The sequence below is a fragment of the Convolutriloba macropyga genome, chromosome 2, assembly GCF_964194025.1.
Source record: "Convolutriloba macropyga chromosome 2, txConMacr16.3, whole genome shotgun sequence".
Taxonomy (NCBI): domain Eukaryota; kingdom Metazoa; phylum Xenacoelomorpha; order Acoela; family Convolutidae; genus Convolutriloba; species Convolutriloba macropyga.
The window spans coordinates 615259-635596 of NC_134469.1; the positions used below are offsets into that span (position 1 = coordinate 615259).

General features: G+C 34.1%; 1 protein-coding gene and 1 long non-coding RNA gene across 2 annotated transcripts in view; one reads left to right on the top strand and one right to left on the bottom strand.

Moving 5' to 3' along the window:
• Window positions 1–20338, top strand: part of LOC142335551 (monocarboxylate transporter 9-like) — an 80695-nt gene that overhangs the window by 13236 nt on the left and 47121 nt on the right. Inside the window, exon 2 of the mRNA XM_075384087.1 lies at window positions 6067–6387. Within this exon, the coding sequence (XP_075240202.1) occupies window positions 6168–6387 (220 nt within the window). The 5' untranslated portion in view covers window positions 6067–6167. The remainder of the gene's footprint in view (window positions 1–6066; window positions 6388–20338) is intronic.
• LOC142335043 (uncharacterized) overlaps window positions 14256–20338 on the bottom strand; it is a 30189-nt gene continuing 24106 nt past the window's right edge. The window contains exon 3 of the long non-coding RNA XR_012758846.1: window positions 14256–14503. This is a non-coding gene — a long non-coding RNA (uncharacterized LOC142335043). The remainder of the gene's footprint in view (window positions 14504–20338) is intronic.

Sequence of the window (20338 nt, forward strand, 5' to 3'; positions counted from 1 at the left end):
GTTGGTCATTTGACCTTGAAATCATGTTACAGTGGACTCAATCTGTATTTTATTCACGATTTATTTCAAGTTTTTTTTGATAAACTCAATGTAATTATTTAGGTTTCGGAAAAAAACCCACGGCACGTCAGACTTGATATAAAACTATCGCAACCCAGCAAATTATCAAGACCGATATTTATTTTAAAATGGGATTTGTTTCCACGGGGGTTCTTCGTGTTTCTTATCTGAAATAAAGGGGTTTATTAACATTAACGACCTCAATTATTTTGGTGACTTGTTTAGTCAAAAAACACAAACGAATTTTCTGACGGTTTTTTTTACGGTCCAGGTAAACAAACTTGAAATCAAATGAGGCTAAATTGAATTAGAAAAAGAAAATAATAATTCGGTTTTTCGTTAATTGATCTTATCCTGGCAAAAATGATGTGAACCATTTTTATTCAAAAACAAAATCTAGCCATATTTATGGTTACAACCTTTTATCAATTCAATAACTTTCCTGGATTGAACTTTTTATTGTGAATTAGTGTTAGAAAACAGAATATGATACTGTTGTCACTATCGAATGAGATTTTTTGCCAGTTTTCGATGAGCTCATTCCTTTTTTATATTCCTTTTTTACCCTTCAAAAGTATTTTAAAAAGAAGTGTATGTTAATTACAACTTTAATTACAATTTTCTTGTTATTATCGAAACATCTGTAGCTTGTAGCCAGTTTTTAAGTAGAAATTTGAAATAAAGTTGATAAAATTATCTAAAGATTTGCTGTTTCAAAAAAGAAGTGGTTTATGCTACGGCGAGATCAACTCTTTCCTCCATCGGGCTAATCAGTTTGAAAAATTGTCCACTTTTTAATAGACTTGGGTGCGTTAAACCTTTCCTGGCAGATCTAACTCATTTGTGCCTAATGACATTCCTAAAACAGGGACTAACATGAGAATGTGTATGGACTACGTTTAATTCATGATGAGTAGAAAACATCAAGAACTAAAGATACCTCGAGCAAAACAAAAAAACGAAAAGAGTAGGTCAAAACATTGTGAACAGATTGAGAGTGTCCAGGGAAGTAACTTGAACCAACAACCAACCGCTCATGATCCTTTGAGCCGAAGCAATTATAATAGCAGAATGTAATTTCCGTATATTTTTTTCTGTTTTCAACTTTGCCAACCGTTTTGGTGTAGATTTTTTTATTCAAAATTCATTTAAATTGCTCCCCAGTTTCACGTTAAAAACTGGTCCATATGAACACTATTGTTCCAACCTATATATGGGTTGGAACAATAGTGTTAGCAATTGTATGTCAACTCAGCATTTTGGTGAGTCAATTTTACGCGATCAAAATCATCTTATGTGGAGATATGCAATACTGGTATCACTAGAAGCCCTTGAAAAACTGAGTTGATTTCCGGGGAGATACTTTAATATTAGATTACTCGTGGAAAAATTGAAATTTCAAATACTGCTTTTTGTTCTCATTTTTTTGGTTTTAAATATGCTCCAAATTGAGTGAATCTTCTCTGCTTTTGTGCCCCCCAGCGCAGTTAGTGCATAGTAATTGAAACCACAAGCGCAGGTGCCATATTTTATATTGATTTACTATGTAATGACACTTTCTGTAACTTATCTATATCATAATGGGTGAAAAAAAGAAAAGATTTAAATGGAACTAATAAAACTTAATCTTTTTTTTCTAAGTATTTAAAATACACATCAAAGTTGCCTTGAAAATGTACAAAGAATACGAAACAAATTTTGTAACTGCATTTTTAAAAAAAATATTCATCAAAATATTAAATATTCGAAGTTGCTCAAATATCGTATTTTGCCTGCAACATACTCATGTTATGTATAACACAAAAACGCAGTGTCAGGACAGTATACGCAATGCCATTATACCCAATCCCAATATACCCAATGCCATTATACCCAATGCCAATATACCCAATGCCATTATACCCAATGCCATTATACCCAATGTCATTATACCCGATGCCATTATACCCAATACCATTATACCCAATGCCATTATACCCAATGCCATTATACCCGATGCCATTATACCCGATGCCATTATACCCAATCCCAATATACCCAATGCCATTATACCCAATGCCATTATACCCAATGCCATTATACCCAATGCCATTATACCCAATCCCAATATACCCAATGCCATTATACCCAATACCATTATACCCAATGCCATTATACCCAATGCCATTATACCCAATGTCATTATACCCGATGCCATTATACCCAATACCATTATACCCAATGCCATTATACCCAATGCCATTATACCCGATGCCATTATACCCGATGCCATTACACCCAATCCCAATATACCCAATGCCATTATACCCAATGCCATTATACCCAATGCCATTATACCCAATGCCATTATACCCAATCCCAATATACCCAATGCCATTATACCCAATGCCATTATACCCAATGTCATTATACCCGATGCCATTATACCCAATCCCAATATACCCAATGCCATGATACCCAATGCCATTACACCCGATGCCATTATACCCAGTGCCATTATACCCAATGCCATTATACCCGATGCCATTATAGCCAATGCCATTATACCCGATGCCATTATACCCAATCCCAATATACCCAATGCCATTATACCCAATGCCATTATACCCAACCCCAATATACCCAATGCCATTATACCCAATCCCAATATACCCAATCCCAATATACCCAATGCCATTATACCCAATGCCATTATACCCAATGCCACTATACCCGATGCCATTATACCCAATACCATTGTACCCAATGCCATTATAACCAATCCCAATATACCCAATGCCATTATACCCAATGGCATTATACCCAATGTCATTATACCCGATGCCATTATACCCAATCCCAATATACCCAATGCCATGATACCCAATGCCATTATACCCGATGCCATTATACCCAGTGCCATTATACCCAATGCCATTATACCCGATGCCATTATAGCCAATGCCATTATACCCGATGCCATTATACCCAATCCCAATATACCCAATGCCATTATACCCAATGCCATTATACCCAATCCCAATATACCCAATGCCATTATACCCAATCCCAATATACCCAATCCCAATATACCCAATGCCATTATACCCAATGCCATTATACCCAACCCCAATATACCCAATGCCATTATACCCAATGCCATTATACCCAACCCCAATATACCCAATGCCATTATACCCAATCCCAATATACCCAATCCCAATATACCCAATGCTATTATACCCAATGCCATTATACCCAATGCCATTATACCCGATGCCATTATACCCAATGCCATTATACCCAATGCCATTATACCCAATCCCAATATACCCAATGCCATTATACCCAATGCCATTATACCCAATGTCATTATACCCGATGCCATTATACCCAATCCCAATATACCCAATGCCATGATACCCAATGCCATTATACCCGATGCCATTATACCCAGTGCCATTATACCCAATGCCATTATACCCGATGCCATTATAGCCAATGCCATTATACCCGATGCCATTATACCCAATCCCAATATACCCAATGCCATTATACCCAATGCCATTATACCCAACCCCAATATACCCAATGCCATTATACCCAATCCCAATATTCCCAATCCCAATATACCCAATGCCATTATACCCAATGCCATTATACCCGATGCCATTATACCCGATGCCATTATACCCAATCCCAATATACCCAATGCCATTATACCCAAAGCCATTATACCCAATGCCATTATACCCAATGCCATTATACCCAATCCCAATATACCCAATGCCATTATGCCCAATGCCATTATACCCAATGTCATTATACCCGATGCCATTATACCCAATCCCAATATACCCAATGCCATGATACCCAATGCCATTATACCCGATGCCATTATACCCAGTGCCATTATACCCAATGCCATTATACCCGATGCCATTATAGCCAATGCCATTATACCCGATGCCATTATACCCAATCCCAATATACCCAATGCCATTATACCCAATGCCATTATACCCAACCCCAATATACCCAATGCCATTATACCCAATCCCAATATACCCAATCCCAATATACCCAATGCCATTATACCCAATGCCATTGTACCCAATGCCATTATACCCAATGCCATTATACACAATGCCATTATACCCAATGCCATTATACCCAATGTCATCATACCCGATGCCATTATACCCGATGCCATTATACCCAATACCATTATACCCAATGCCATTATACCCAATGCCATTATACCCAATGCCATTATACCCGATGCCATTATACCCGATGCCATTATACCCAATCCCAATATACCCAATGCCATGATACCCAATGCCATTATACCCGATGCCATTATACCCAATCCCAATATACCCAATGCCATTATACCCAATGCCATTATACCCAATGCCATTATACCCAATGCCATTATACCCAATGCCATTATACCCGACGCCAAAATACCCAATGCCATTATATCCAATGAATTTTGATATTTTTGTTCAATAATCCGAATACCAATTAGCAGTCGCCATTACAAGTATGTTTTAACGTACTTAATGGCCGTGGCCATGCCTCAGCGGCCCGTGGGACTTGATATGAAACTATCACAACCGACATGGGATTAGATTATCCGCTTGAGAATGTTAAAACAAACATTTAATAGCTGCGGCTAAATTTTAGTCTGATTATTGAACGAATATATTAACGTATATTGGGTATAATGGCATTGGGTATAGTGGCATTGGGTATATTGGCATTGGGTATAATGGCATTGGGTATAATGGCATTGGGTGTAATGTCATGTAAGCTGAAAGCGCTATTACCAATTACCTGGAATTTGAACGCGGCAAGTTGATTTAACTTAATTAATGCCAAGTTGTCAAAGAGAATTGTTTCTACACGAAATCTCAAAATAAGTTCTTTAAATTGAGTAAGTTCAAAATAAGTTCAAAATGAATTTTTGTCAAGCTTTCTAACTAAAGTGACTGCCCTTTCAAGAAACTGTTGCAAAATAGGTTCAGAAAAACCCCTGTTCATTGGAAAAAGGAGGTAATTGCAATTGATTGAGTTTTAGTGTGATTATATTTGAGGCAAATTTTATCCAAATTTTCCAATATGTCAAATCTTTTTATATTAAAATAGCTCACTCAAAAGTTCATTCGTTTAGTTCTCTTGTTTGATTTCTTGATTTTTTTTGGTTTCTAGAAGGAAAATTATACAATTCAAAATTTTGAAGTGCAATTTTTCAAAGCTACTTTTTAAAAGTTTTTCTCGTACTTTCAAAAGTCGGAACATCTACTAAAGCTTTGAAACGTCGGAACCGCAATATCGTTTAGAATATAATGTACTTCATCTTATTTCTTAATGGGAATAATGACATTTTGGGGTTCAGTCCGCAGACGTTCACAACCGGCTTAATTTTGTTTTGAGTATATACAAAACATTTCAAAATTTTTGAATGCAGTCTTTTGAATTCCAAAGAAAACAGTCAAAGTAGATGATAGTATGATATTTCCATCCTATAAGTGGTTTTTTACAAAAAATGTTAGTTTTATGAAATTTTAATTTTAAATGCTTAATGTAGACTTTTTTGTTTGAGGTCTGATGGATTGAAACAGTATGTCCAAACGCACATTACACATCCTCATTCTTCGCAATAATAACTCAATGAAGCTGTAAAAATGAAAACCTTTAATTTTTAGAGAAATAGCAACGTCTTAGCGTTTAGAATTTACGAAGTCAAAATATTTAGCTGAATTTGCTGCGATCAAAAAAAAAAATTTCCTCGATCAGTTTTTCAAGATGATATGAATCAAATGTTTTTTATAAACATAAAAAATGGTAACTGTCAAGAGCTGAAGATAATAAAAAAGAGCATACTCGAGTTGTTGGTCCACGCTCGAGCATAACAACTTGTTCTAGGAGACCAAACGGAAGGGGCCTATATGAAACTTGACCACTTTTAGATTAAGAGCACATGCGATAAAACAACTGTAACATGCTTTATTATGGTAGAAACATATTTTTTCTCGCTGTATTTTACAATATTGTCATAAATTGTTACTTTTATTTTACACTTTACAACTTACAACTCATCACACTCTCTCAATAAGGAGATGTCGGAAACAGTGTCGTATCTGGACATATCTAACCGCTACCCAGACGGTGGCTATGGCTGGATGATAGTGTTGGGGGGTTTCATGTGCAACTTCTTCGTCGATGGCACTTGCTACTCGTTCGGGTTGCTTCTCAACGATTTCAAAAACGAGTTCGGAGGAACCACTTTTCAAACTGCACTGGCAGGGTCTCTTTGTACAGGGTTCTACTTAATCATGGGTAAGTAACTCAGGTCTACTCTTCGACTTATGAAAAACATTAAAAAATTTTGTTCGCGCGCGCGCGCGCGTATGTGTGTGTGTGTGTGTGTGTGGGGGGGGGGGGTCATTATACCGATGATTTCCTACGTTTGAAAGCAGTTGGCATCTTGTCATTCTGACGGAAAATAAATTGAGCCTAATTTGTAACTAATCTCATGAAAGGCGCTTGCATTCCTAACTGATCCTTTCAGTAATAAACAAACAAATTTTAGACGAAATGAAGCTTGTTTCAGTGCTATCTGCAATGCGTCAACTTTTATTCCTTTTCCAAAAGGTGCTTTTCTTCAACGTATTTCCTCACAGCAAATTGAATTGAGTTCCTTTTATTAGGGATAGGAGATCCTTCAGAAAACTCAAAATTGTTCACATTTTTATCTTCCTAAAAATGATCTCATTCGTAAATATTACAATATATCCACTCAATGCTATCATAGCTTGGCGAAGTTATTTCTTTTCTAAAAAAATAGTTTCACAGTCTAATTTTTTGCTGTTCCAGAAAGATGTTTTAACAAAGTTAGTTTATTAAATGAACTGTAAAGGAAAATGAGCATTTTTTGGGTTGCGCTTGTGTTAATCATGGAATCAGAAACGCTCTGTTAAAAAAATGGTTGGCATTATTTACTTTATATAATATAGAAACCAAATTGTGAAATTTTGCTATTTTTCTCACCATTTCACTTTCTAAGCGAACTGAGGATTAATCTTATCGTGTGAAAGGAACTATGGAAAATAATTTGCTCACTTTGAGTGTTGCGCTCAGCATTGGCGCAATAAAAAATGCAAAAAAATTGCAAGTTTTGCCAAACAAATCTTTATTTTTTTTCATTTTTCATGAAAAACTGTTTCCATTTTTTAATGAGTTGAGATACGCTCACAATGTTGGAGTAGTGTTTGACTGTTGCTTGACCACATTTTGAAGTGGAGCACAGTTTTAGCAGACAGCAGATATGTTGTGTCTAAGACATGCCATATTGTGTCTTTAACAGCCTTGTTATATCCATTGTTGCTATTAGAGACCACGTGGCTACAATGTTTTTAACGAGAGCATCTTTCTCAGATTCCATTCTTAGGTGTCATCAGTAATATCACATTCAAGCAAAAATTCTCTACCTTTTTGTATCACTGGGGAGGAGAAAATTATTTGAAAGTTCCAAAATTTCTTCGTCTCTCCCAGTGATCGGAGATCGGAAGCGGCAATAATGTGATCGTTCAAACGAGACAATGAAAATTGTGAAGGTTAACGCAACTCGATTGTTCTTTTCAAACGATTTTTGATTTTGTTACCTGGCCTTACGTGACACGTGACCAAGTTAATTAACGTATTTGCTCTTCATTGTTTTGCGCTTTATTGTTCTGATCCACTTGTGGGGGGGGGGGGGGGGGGGGGGAGGAACTATATACTCATTTTTTTTGTTCTAATATTTGGGCCCATCGATATTCGTCGTAGAGATTTGAGACTGGTACCATTAGAAACCCGTCCAGCGTAGAATCTGAAGCTAAAAAACTTTTTTGATTTTCGCTTTTTAGGGAATTATCAAGATTACCATTTTTTTGAATAGTAGACAATATTTCCACGTTTGTTTTTATTCAAATTTTCCTCTGTTATTGAAAACGTTATTGACTTTACTCTTAAGGATAGAGGACTCTTGTCGATAGCTTTAATCAAATTAATTGGTTAATATTTTTGCTTATTTTCCAATTTTCAGACCTTCAAATCGAATTTGGCTCCAAATACGCTCTTTTATCCACTTTTTTTTGTTCTAATAGTTTGGCGCATCGATATTCGTCGTACAGATTTGAGACTGGTATCATTAGAAACCCGTCCAGCGTAGAATGTGAAACTAATTTTTTTTTTGATTTTCGCTTTTTAGGGAATTATCAAGGTTAAAACTTTTTTGAATTTTTGACACCTATTATCCGCAGTCCGCGGTCTCAATCTTTGAGGACACCAAAAAAAGTTTGTTGTTCTTTCGTTTCCTACAGGATTCTACTAGAATTCATATTTTGCCGGTGTTTTTAAAAAGTAACTCAATAATTGTACCAAAAATAAATCATTTATTTTTGGTTTAAGGAAATATATCATTTACTAAATGATTTTTTGCAAACTTATGGAATAATTAATTGTTTCTGTTGGACGTGAAGCAATATTGGGGCTAGGTATCGAATCTCAAAATCTATTCGGATTTTAATGGGGCGCAGTCTTTTTCAAAATACTTTCACATTTTTGTTATTTCATGTTGATTACTCATTACAATGACTTCAAAACAAGGCAAAATAAATGACAGATCTTGTAAAAACTAAATAAAGTCAAATGATTATCTATCTCTTCGAAGGAAAACAAATTGCTCAAAAGTTTTTCATAAATTTTTTTAGCTTTGATAATCTGTTTTAGTATTTTAATTAAATTCTTTTGTTTTGCCTTCAATTTTCATTTTGGAGCCTCATAACTTCGTCATTTGAATTAAAATTACAATTCCTTTCTTTAAGAGCAATAGTTGAACCTTTAAGGCTCCTAAAGATTTCAAAAGAATCTGTTTTAGAAAAGTGAAGTTTTGAAATTTGCCGATTGTGTTAAATGTTTTTCTGTCCAGATATAGCTCAGTCTCAAAATAAACAGGGCAAAATTTTTTACAAGTGGATTTAAAATACTCATTGAAGTGGTGTTCCTTATTACTAAAGAATTCTTGGCTTTTTCTGCCAAATTGCATAAAGTTTCGTGATATTTATGTATTTACCTATGGTTGAAGTAATAGTTTACGAAATTTTGTTTTGTCTGCATTTGTTGGTTTTTTTTGCATGATTCAGTCTATTTAATTACAAACATAACTTGCTTTCTGAGCAGATACAAGTTAAGCTTTTCTTGTTCTAAGTTGAAAGTTTTCAGTTTGTTTGAAAATCTTAAAGTATTTGTTTTAAGAAGTTAGCTTAATAGTCACCTTTTTACTATTCCTGTCTTTCTTGTAGCTTGGTCTCTATGAGGAAAACTTGCATTCAATTTCTAGTGAACCATGTTTTTATGATGATCTTGGGTTTATTTTCACCTCTAATGATTCCTTGGCTTCGGTACTACTAATTTTCAATAAAAAGTGCGATTTTTGTATAATTGGTCTTTTCTGATTTTTTTGTTTCCCTGCTTCATTATAAAACTAAACTAATTAGGCTGCCTAATTGTCAATGAAAAAAATGTTCAATTGAAGATTTTTAACTGTTTTCACGAAAATAGCTTATGAGTTTTACGGTTGCGACATCGCTTCGTTTAGTTTTTTTCGTTTTTTGCCCTTTTTTGTAGACGTTTGACATATAATAGATAAAGATTGGACTTGAATTACCCTCCAGAGACTCTTCAGCATTACATCGATAATCACAGGAGGCCTTCCAATTTTCCTCTATCCAGGCAATACCTTAGAACAGTCAGGAAAATTGCGTTCACAATATTGCAAATTTTGACTCGCATTTCAAAAGAAAGTTCAGATGGCTCACTTTGTCTGCGTCTGGAGTGGATCGTCGATCCACTGTAGCAATGGACATACTGGAGAACTCCGGCTTTTCGAGAGGGTTTACGTCGAAGTTTTTCAACTTCAGTCTTGGTAGGTTACCGCAACCTGAATAACCATTGATGTATCGTATACCCGCATTGAAGTATAGACCCTGCCTGCTCCTTCAAGCTGCATGAACAATCATGTTAACTTCAATATCCTGAAAAACTATTTTGACCCTTCAATTCAGCGGGTGCTTTCAATCGAGCTGTTAATCGATCTGGCGTTAGAAGGTTGTCAGTTCTACCGGCCCAATCCTAGACAACTTCTTTTCGGGGGTCCAGTTGACCGGCCCTTTGCCTCCAACGGTGGTTGACTGCAACACCGTCTTGCAATAATGTTATCTTCTATTTGCACTCAAGTTCAGACCCTTCTTTCTGTAGTTGATATCTTCATTTGCATTTCCATCTCTAGCTCTCTTAGTTTAACCCGTGCCTGTTCTGGTGGCATTTTTGATTGAAATTTGATGTCAAAGTCTTTTATCCACATTTAAGATTCTTGCTTCGCTAACGACGTTTTCAAAATTTTTACCTTATCCTGATCGCTAGCTGTTGCTCCGTTTGGTAACGTTTAAGCAACTGGGTTGTCGGCAGGGAAATTGTTACTGTTCTGTTCTTTTTCCGGTTTCCTTCACTGCTTGAATCTTTTTGTTTCGCTCAGCATTTTTTTCTGTTGGCATGTTTTTGCTTATATGTGCAAGCCAATATAAGTTATAGTTAGTTTTGCACTTCTTTGCTTGTTTTAGTTGGTTCTCAACAAAGATTGATTTGTTCGTTTGAGCAACCGTGTACAAGATTGTTTCGACGCTGCTGTTGTTTTAGCATTTTTTGCTTTAAAAAGTAAACAGTATGCTGGTAGAGAACCTTTAATTTGTTGAAACAATTTGAGTGGTCAATTTTGTGTAGTCAAGCCTTCGTTTAGTTTCAACGTCTTCCGCTTAATCCGGAGGCTTCATGTTGCATTGGATCTCTGCTGGCTGACACTCTACAGATATTGTACAAAATTGCGAAATAGGTTAGAATTGTTTGCTTGCGCTTTGCTTATTGCCTTTAACTAGGGTTCGCACATGAGCTTTTTATTATTGAATTGCGGTTTCTTCTTGATCAGTTCGATTTCGTTAGTCGGTGCTTCTGGCACTCTCTCTATCACGCTAGGGTTGGGCAGCGATTTGCTTTCCACTGTCGTGGCTGGCGGACCAAGTGTAACGTCTGATCTGCTATCGAAGACAAGGGAAACGTTACACCGCTCAGTTTGTTTCAGCAGCGCCAAGTCTGTCCAAATATTACGTTTTTAAAGTTAGGTTGTGAAGTGTATTAACCTCTACCGTGAATTGCCATTTGTTTTTTTATACCCAATTAGCTCTTAAAAAAATTGATAAGCTGCACTGTTCAACAAATTTGTTTCGCTCAGAATAACAAAAAAATTTCAATTTGAAAAAAGCAAATTTTGATCAGTTTTGCTTAATAACATATATATTTCGATTTTTTAAATTGGCTTCAGTTTTCCCTTAGGCAATTGCTTAACTATATATATTTATTAAATTCTATAGTTCTAGCTAGTCTCTTTTCTAACGTCGACCTCAGAGTACAACCCAAATTTGAATATTCCGATTGCTTTCAATAATCAATTTTTTTTCTCAATTAGCTTTAAGTAACACCAGTATGCAACTCTGCTAGTTTTTGTTAACAGAACTAATGTAAACGGACTTTATGCTTGCACAAGGTTTCTGTTACTTAGAATCTTTCTTCCGCTGAAGGAAAAATGGGAATATTGAAGTTCATTCTCCTTTCAACATGTCAAAAATATGTTAACTGTACAATGACTCAGATGTTCTACAGAAACGAGATACGATAACTGTTTCATTAGCACCACTCAAAGAAGAGTGCTTCAACACACTGTTTGTTAGCTTAATTAGACCAGAATTTCAATATTCAACTAAATTTTGACAGTTTTTCGGGCTCCTCTCATGCTAGTAGTCACGTGGTTTTACATGTCAAAATTGCGTCTTTGATTCGTTGGAGATAAAAATGTCCACAGAACAAGAACAGTTTTTCCATAATGCATTTTCTCAGTGTAAATTTTTAAACATAGGAAGTTTCTTTAACTATTTAGAGGTTTTGTACCGACAAGGGATTGATTCGCAAACCAACCCTAATTTGTTTAATGCAATTTCTCAAAATCGTTTATACATGGCAATACTGTTTTGCTGATATTGAGGTAGTTGGAAGTTGAGATTCACTTCATGTTTGATAATCATATTTATATCTATAAATATATACATATATATATATATATATATATATGTATATATATATATATATATATATATATATATATATATATATAGAATATATATATATATATATATATATATATATATATACATATATACATACATATATATATATATATATATATATATATATATATATATGTATATATAATATTTTGCTAAAAGTGTTGCCATATCCACGAATATTATTTTCTAACAGTAGTATTATAAAAACGCTTGGTTAGTTTACTTGCTGTCAAATGATGAATCAATAAAGCCTAATTGCACATTTTTTAAAAAAATTTATGACATATCAATTTGTTGCGTTCTGAAAAAAATGCTGACAGCAAGAATAATGAATTCGTGAAACGGATTTCTATTGGAACTTGCCTCTCTGAATCGTTCTAGTTTAAATTTTTGACAGAATACGAACAGTTTTTGATAACATCACTTCTTAAGTGTAAATATGAGGTCATAGTAAATTGTTAACTATATTGAAGTTTAGTTTAAAATTCTGTACCAACAAGAGATTGATTCGCAAACCAATCGTAAAGATTGTGATGAAATTTCTCGAAGTCGTTTATAAATCGCAATAATGTTTTGCTGATTTTTGATTTTGCAAGTTTGAGATTCACTTCATGTTTGATAAACACCTACTGATAATAGTCGCTAGTCAGAAATGTTCACATAAATGAACAAATCAGTTTGATTTCGATACAATGTGGTATTAAAATTTACTTGTCATGCTATTTGCACTGCTTTATTTGACCTTGAGTTGGTTGCTGCCAGTTTTTTATATGAATTTTTTTACATATCAAAGTTTTTTTTACATATCAAACAGTAGAAATATAAAAAAACGCTTGCTCAATTTACTTGCTGTCAATTTTTGAATCAATCAATTCTAATTTTATTTTTTATAAAAATATGACATATCAATTTGTTGCGTTCTGAAAAAAACCCGCTGATAGCAAAAAAATTAAAATCCTGCAACCTTTGTTTCTACTGGAACTTATTCGTGCCTTTTAAGCATTTCCTCCATTATTTTGCCGCTGTCTCGTTGATAAGGTTACTTTTATCATTATCATTGGAAACCTATTGCATCTGAAAAGGAACTTCTAATAGTTGTCATGTTACTCAATTCAGATTTAAATTTGGAATTCAATGATGTAATTTTTGTACACTCATTATGATTCAACGACTTCTTAGGTTTTTAATAACTTATTCTGATTCTTTTATCATGCCTGTCCAGACATGATGAAAAAATTTTTCAAGGAAACTTTTGTTTTTTGGAAAGTCTATTGGTGTGTGTTTTTGGGCATGTGTGTTGTGTGTCTGCGCATGAAAAATATTTACGACAAGCCAGGCGGTCTTAAACTTTTAAACCCTGGTAACTCTTCGATGAAAGAAAAATCCAAAATCTTCTTAAAATTTATTTGCTTTTAAATGAATCTCCAATGATTCCATCATTAATATGTGTGGTCTAATTGATCATCTTTTTGCATCTGTGTATTCTCGAGCATCAAATTCCAACCAAACATTCAATTAAACGCAACCAATCAATGTGAACCAACAAAGTCAGGCCATAAATATATTTATGCTATTCTATAATTTAATTATAATTAACAACTCCTCCGATCAAAAACTGCGGAAGAACAGTTGACTATGTCTTGTGCCTAAATTTGTGCATGATTTTCTCTGCTGTTCAATGACTTTTAGCATACCTAAATTGACATTGATTTTGATAAATCTGAGATAGTTAGCATCCCCCTATTTCACACTTCTTTCACATGTTTGCTTAATACGTAAGTTAACTTCTCATATCCCAAAGTGTTATTTCATAATCATAATGTATTTCTATGAATCAAATGAATCTAATTCCCAAATATGTTATTAAAAGCATATCTTTGGAAGTTATTACAATTCATTCATATGACGTTAGCATTTTTTCGATTTGTAGTCGAATATTGATGTGGAACAAATCAATGACTTTTTGATGACGTGTGGAGGAGTGTTATGACGTGTGGAGGAGTGTTCGTGATATGATGTCGGATGTCAGCTTTTGATGTTTCTCGACTATTTGTCACTTCAAGATAACTTTTTGTCAAGGTCTTAACTAGTGCTTTGAGTTGGTCTGTGAGTTTATAATAATGCACTAGTTCTGTATTCTTGGCCCGTTCTGGTGTAGTGGGGTATTTATTGCCGGTCAGTCTAATCGATTCTGGCTTTTCTGACTGTTTATGGGGGAAAGAATCGACATTGTTGATAAGCTGAAACAATATTTGGTTGAGTATAAGAATGCTACTTCTGTTTTTATATATCATTAATAAACATATATACTCGCATTTGAAAATTTTTTCCATCACATATTTATGTCGTAAGTTATGGACAAAAATAGTTACTGTTTGCTCAATTGCCTCAAAATTGGTTTGTTTATTGTCACTTCTCTGCACATGCAGGAAAATTTTGTAACAAGGCAAAAACTAGTGACGATGTTTGCTCTTATTGTCTGCAAATCTCAATTAGCATTAATATTCATTCAGCTCAACTTGCTAATTAATTACTTGAGACCTTTTCCAGATAATAAACAGTCTTTTGAACTGCTGTGATACACGTGGGTGATAATATGCAATTTGTCTTTCTAACCCCCAAATAATGCCAAGTCTTGAAACTTTCGAAACTGTTCATTAGTTTACATAATTTACTCTCTAATGTCTTAATCTATACATCTTAGTCGTTGAATTGAATTCTTTTTTAGTCGTTTGTGCAGCAAACATTTCTGACTATTTTGACGAAAATCCCTCACAATTAAGATGTCTGATACCAAACTCTAACGTGTTGTAGTTTGCCGCATTGATTTTCCGAAACAGAATGCAGAAAAATGCTCCTATGAGGGTCTGCTGTCTATTTCGTCCCATTAATTCGCTGGTCCAAAATATATTACGCCATATAACAATAAAATTAGTATAAAGTTAAATGCCTAATAAGTTGCTGTAGGTTTAATGGAAAGCCAAGATTTTTTTGTTTGTGTAATTCTGCAAAGATTTATTTGCTCTGTGGTTGCACGATAAAAAAATTTGGTTTGTTTCTAGAAAGTTTCTGTTCACATTTTTGAGTTTTTTTCAATAGGTGCTTTGTGTTGTAGATAGCATTGCCCATTAGCTTCCTCCTGTTTACTCACATCGATAGCATTTTCAGCTTTCAAAGACTTTACTCCTTGTTTCTTTTTATTGTAGAAGAATCTATTTGGCAATAATTATGCAGAAGCTACTTAATATGAAAATTTGGACAAACAAAAATAAATTGTATTCATTGTTTTTGTTTTTAAACTGAATTTGTGAGTCAGCCACAGAATGAACAACAGAATTGTTTTTGGAAAGTATATATGGTCTTCCTGAGGTTGACTAAATTAGTATGAACTGTTTCCTGGTTATTATATTTTTATTCTCGGTGGAAAATAATCTAAAAATAGCCGAATGAACTTGGTTTCGTTGGAAAAAGAAAAAATGTTTTGATTAAAATTAAGTTGACTGACTATAACAGTATTTTTTCTATTGGAGACGGATACTTCAAGTATACTTGCGTTGACATTCAATTTAGGTGTTCTCTAACTACTATTTTACAAAGGTTTGTAGGTCAAGAAAAAATTGAACAATTAGAAGTTTTGGCGTAAATTCTGATAACAGAAACTAATCATGTCAGCTCACCAGAAAGGGTGAGATCTCATACCAGAGACTTCGTTGGACAAGATTGAAAAAGCGAATTGATAGAGTACAGTTAAGTGACGACAGAAGAATCAAATTTGTGGTGGTCAAGCAAGCCGATAGGCAAGCAAGCCGAATTTTGAAAATGAGGTCAAGTAAGGTCCGAAAAATTTTCGGATACCCTTATTTTAAGTTGCCCCTGGCGGGCCGGTGGGCGCGCTTCGCGCGCGTCGCGGCTTTGCCGCGATAACCGGCCCCCGCTATTTCCGGATTACATCCCACAGCGGATGAGAGGCGTGGTCATGGACAGCGGTCTGCTGAGGCCCGTACCCACTAGATGTCTAAAAATTGACGTATTTTTGTTTCTTTGGTGCATTGGATTACATTATGCACTATAATACTACGCGCATTATTGATTGCAACGGCTAACAATGTATTATTTCTGATAGATTACATAACTGTTACATAACTTTCGGCTTGCTTTTCTGTCGGCTTGCTTTTACTTCGGCTTCCTTTGCGTTCGCCCAAATATGTTGAATAAGACCATCAAAATAAATCGAGGGTTTTGAGGTAGTTTTCAACAAGACGTCTGGGCGTAGCACAGAATGTTCCATCATTACTCTGTAGCTAGTTCAGGAAATATTTTTTAGTATCAGAGAAACTACTTCATCAGATTATCCTAAACCAATTATTTTGAGTTATAAATTAACTGCTCGAATTGTGTCGTTCAAAACATGATTTTAATCTTGATCAAAACTAATATAGAAGGATAATTATTTGTTATGATAATTAAATGATAATTATTGTTTTTTTTTTTGAAAATGAGAGACTGGTTCTTGCGTAAAATGCCCTTTCTAATAAAAATAAATAACCGTTCAGAACACTGAAAATAAGATGAGTTCGATCATACGTTAAAAAAGCAAAAGTAAAATAAGGAAAAACTAAATTAACGGTATACTTTCAATTTGAACTTAATATTTCACAAGAAAAAGAGCCCAGAAGGAAGTTTTTCTGGAAATTATTCATCATTTTTTTACAACTTTCAGGCTCCAGTGTTTTTGAACCCTTGTCATGAATCCATTGATTTGATAGGAAAAAAATGCCCTTCTTTTTCGTTCTTAAAAAGGATGTTTTCTTTTTTCTGTCTCATTTCGTGAATGGAATTTCATTTTTTAATTTTTTTCTTTGCCTTTCTTCTAAATGATAAACTGAATATCAAACCAGAATAAACGGTTTTAAAACAATTCCCAGAACTTTAAGATCACACAGAATTATTCTTCTGTGGGTGTACTGTTTCCTCTTATTGTGGTAATACTGCATTACGAACAAAATTAGCGAATTTAATTACTCTGGAGGAAAATAATTTGAAGAATATCAAAATGCAAAAAGGATCAAAAATTATAATAAATCATTTAAGCTGAATTAAACGGCGTGAACTTGATCATCTAAGCAAAAATACGTTGCAAGGCAAAACGAATATAACTAAATGCTAAACTAAAACCTTAGAATGTGAAATTTTCCGCGAATCTTTTGTTTTCCTAAGATAGATAGTGTAGGCTGAAATTTTTTAGGAGTCATGTTAGTTAGTTTTTCTAAAGGCAGTCTCACCTGAAGTTCAATATATCCATTTAGTTTCATTAACCCACATTTTTAGAGCTCATTCATGGTTGCTGATTTTTTGATTCCCATGTCGTATGAAAAGAACCACGACTTACTTGAAAAACTAGCCTTCTTCGAATGAAACTTGTTCTAAATAAAGTTTTCTAAACACATTCTGTCCACATGTGTCATCAATTTTGCCGTCACTCAAACAAACCTGTTAATTTATAAAGCGAGCTGCCTGAGATTCTGTTATCTACAAGAGTGATCTGAAAAAATTTTGAAAATAATTTTCTGAATTTTGCTTAAGTTTTAAGCAGTTTCTTTTCCTTTTCTGATCACATCGTTTCATAGTTTTGTAAGGTGTCAACTTTTCGAGCTCAACTGACGCTAGGTCATGGCCAGTTGGTGGAACTTGGGAACTGATTTTATTCCATATTCCATCGTTATCTATCGTTACAAATCGGAAAGAAATAACAGAAAAGTTTATATCAAAATCTTTTCTGCAAAATTACATTCAGATCAGTTGCAATCATAAGGCAAACAAATCGACTGAATATCAACAAACCAACTGTTGTGCACTATATTGAGGGTACCAGAAGAGGAATGTGATCTTTAATTCAAAGGAAAACAACGACATTAATTTTCTGATCAATTGTGACAAACTCTGTTTTGTTTTTTTTTTCTTGATAGGATTATTTCAACTGCAGGGGAAGAAAACAAAAATCAACAAATCAGTCTCTTAACCCATTTGAACGATATGACGTTCTGAAATTTTGAACGCTAAATGAAACTGTGGAATAAAAATTTGCTGGTGCAAATCGAAATATCAAGTCTTTGCTGATTGTATAAGGAGAAAGTTACGACATTTAATTTCGATACAAACAAAAACAACATAATTATGAATTGCATATACAAATGCTGTTTTTGTTTGTTCCATAGAATATACTGAAATGATTGTTTTCAAAGAAATAGATATTATTTGGACTAGACTTGTTGGGTGAAAGCAAGGTTTCTTGGATCAAAATAGTTTCTACAGTTGATTTGACATCTGAGCATGCTACGATTAAGATTATGTTGTAGTTAAATCAATGGCCCTTAAAAAACTCCTTCATAGAAAAAACTTCTACTTTATTTGAATAGCTGTTTCCAAGTGCATTATGATTTGTCAAACTTTTGGTTTTCGAGCAGAATATTGCAATTTCTATGTGTCAAAAAAAATTTCTCAAATTATTTTGGGAGATGAATTAAAAACACAGTACTGAAGAATGTGCGATTTCTAGATTTGTTCAAAGAGTGAAAATATCATTCTTTTCGCCCACTGTATTCTGCAAATGATTTTTTGGCTTTATTTTTGACTGAGGGTTCCCAGATATTTGAAAAGTGATCGCTGCTTTCCGCTGATAATTGCTTTCAGATGTCCCAAAAACTCTTTTTTTATATATATAGAAAACGGTTCTGTATCGCAAACAAAAATTTTTTCTTCTACTTCCCAGCTAGAGTTTGTTTTACAGTTGTCTGTTTTTTACTGACTTTATAATCTTGATAGTTTGGTTTCGGTGTTTGGGACAAAAAATTTATCTAGAAGCATGTAAATGGTTACTCTTTTATTGAGTATTGTCTGTCAGCATAAGCTAATGTTGGTGCACCGACAAATCTCCAGGAAGAGTTTTTATTTACTCATAAAAATGTTTTTCTAAAACATTGGGTTTTATTTCAATCATAAACAGTTTGAGAATTTAAGTTTTACTTACTTCAGCTGCTGAGGTCGGTTTTCCAATAGACAAGCCCTGAGCTTTTATTGGAACTCTTTTTTTAATGTATAGTGTTACTCCGCCGAAGAAAACTTACTCCTATTATTTTGGTGCAGGCATGACTGAATTTAAACTTAAATATCTAGTTTCAATATCGCGTGATGGAACAGTGGTGCCTCAACGACTGCTTTGTGTTTACTACTTAGTTTTCACTTAGAAGTTAGCAGAAATTGAAAAAAAAACATTTCAACAATCTATTTTCCACTGTTTTATAGATTGCGGCCTTGTTTTTGTTACAGTATGCATGTTAGAATCCATGAATGGCCGTGACGGCACGCTTAAAATAATTCGAATTTTAATTTCTGGGTTTCCGAATTTTTCAATTCTATGTTTTCCAAATTAGTTTTGTATAAAGTTCAGATATTGAAGAGGCAAAAACAAGTTTATGCTTGAGCAAAACTTTTCTTACTTTGTGAGTACCTATTGATGTTTTGAGTTCCTTTTTTTTCACAGTAATATAGAAAGCCACGCCCTATTTGATAAGTTTGTTAACAAGGATGCTCATTAATTTGCGTTCGCACATGATGTTCAGACCCGATCTCATATGCATTTTTGACATAATTGTCAATGATGAGATAAATAATAATAGATGTTTCAGTGTAAAAAAATCGTTACACAACTGAACTACTATATGAAATACATAACACCACGCCCCATTACAGCGCTCAAAAGATCTGCCATCAGAAAGACTACGAGAAAAACAACAAACGACAAAATAAGCAAAAGCATAAATTTTTTAGCGAATATGCTGAAAGAAGAGAAAAAGGAACAAATATTGACCACTCACAAAAACTTATATGAAAACGCATATTGTCCAACAAACAAAACATCAGTTACGACATGATATCAATCGAAAAGTGGTTTTTGAATTACAATGAACTGGATGGAACCTCTCAATGATGAGAATAAATAACAAGTTGACGAAAAGTACAAAAACTGAAAACTAGAAAAAGTCTCTGAAAAGCAACAATATCATGAATTTTAATAC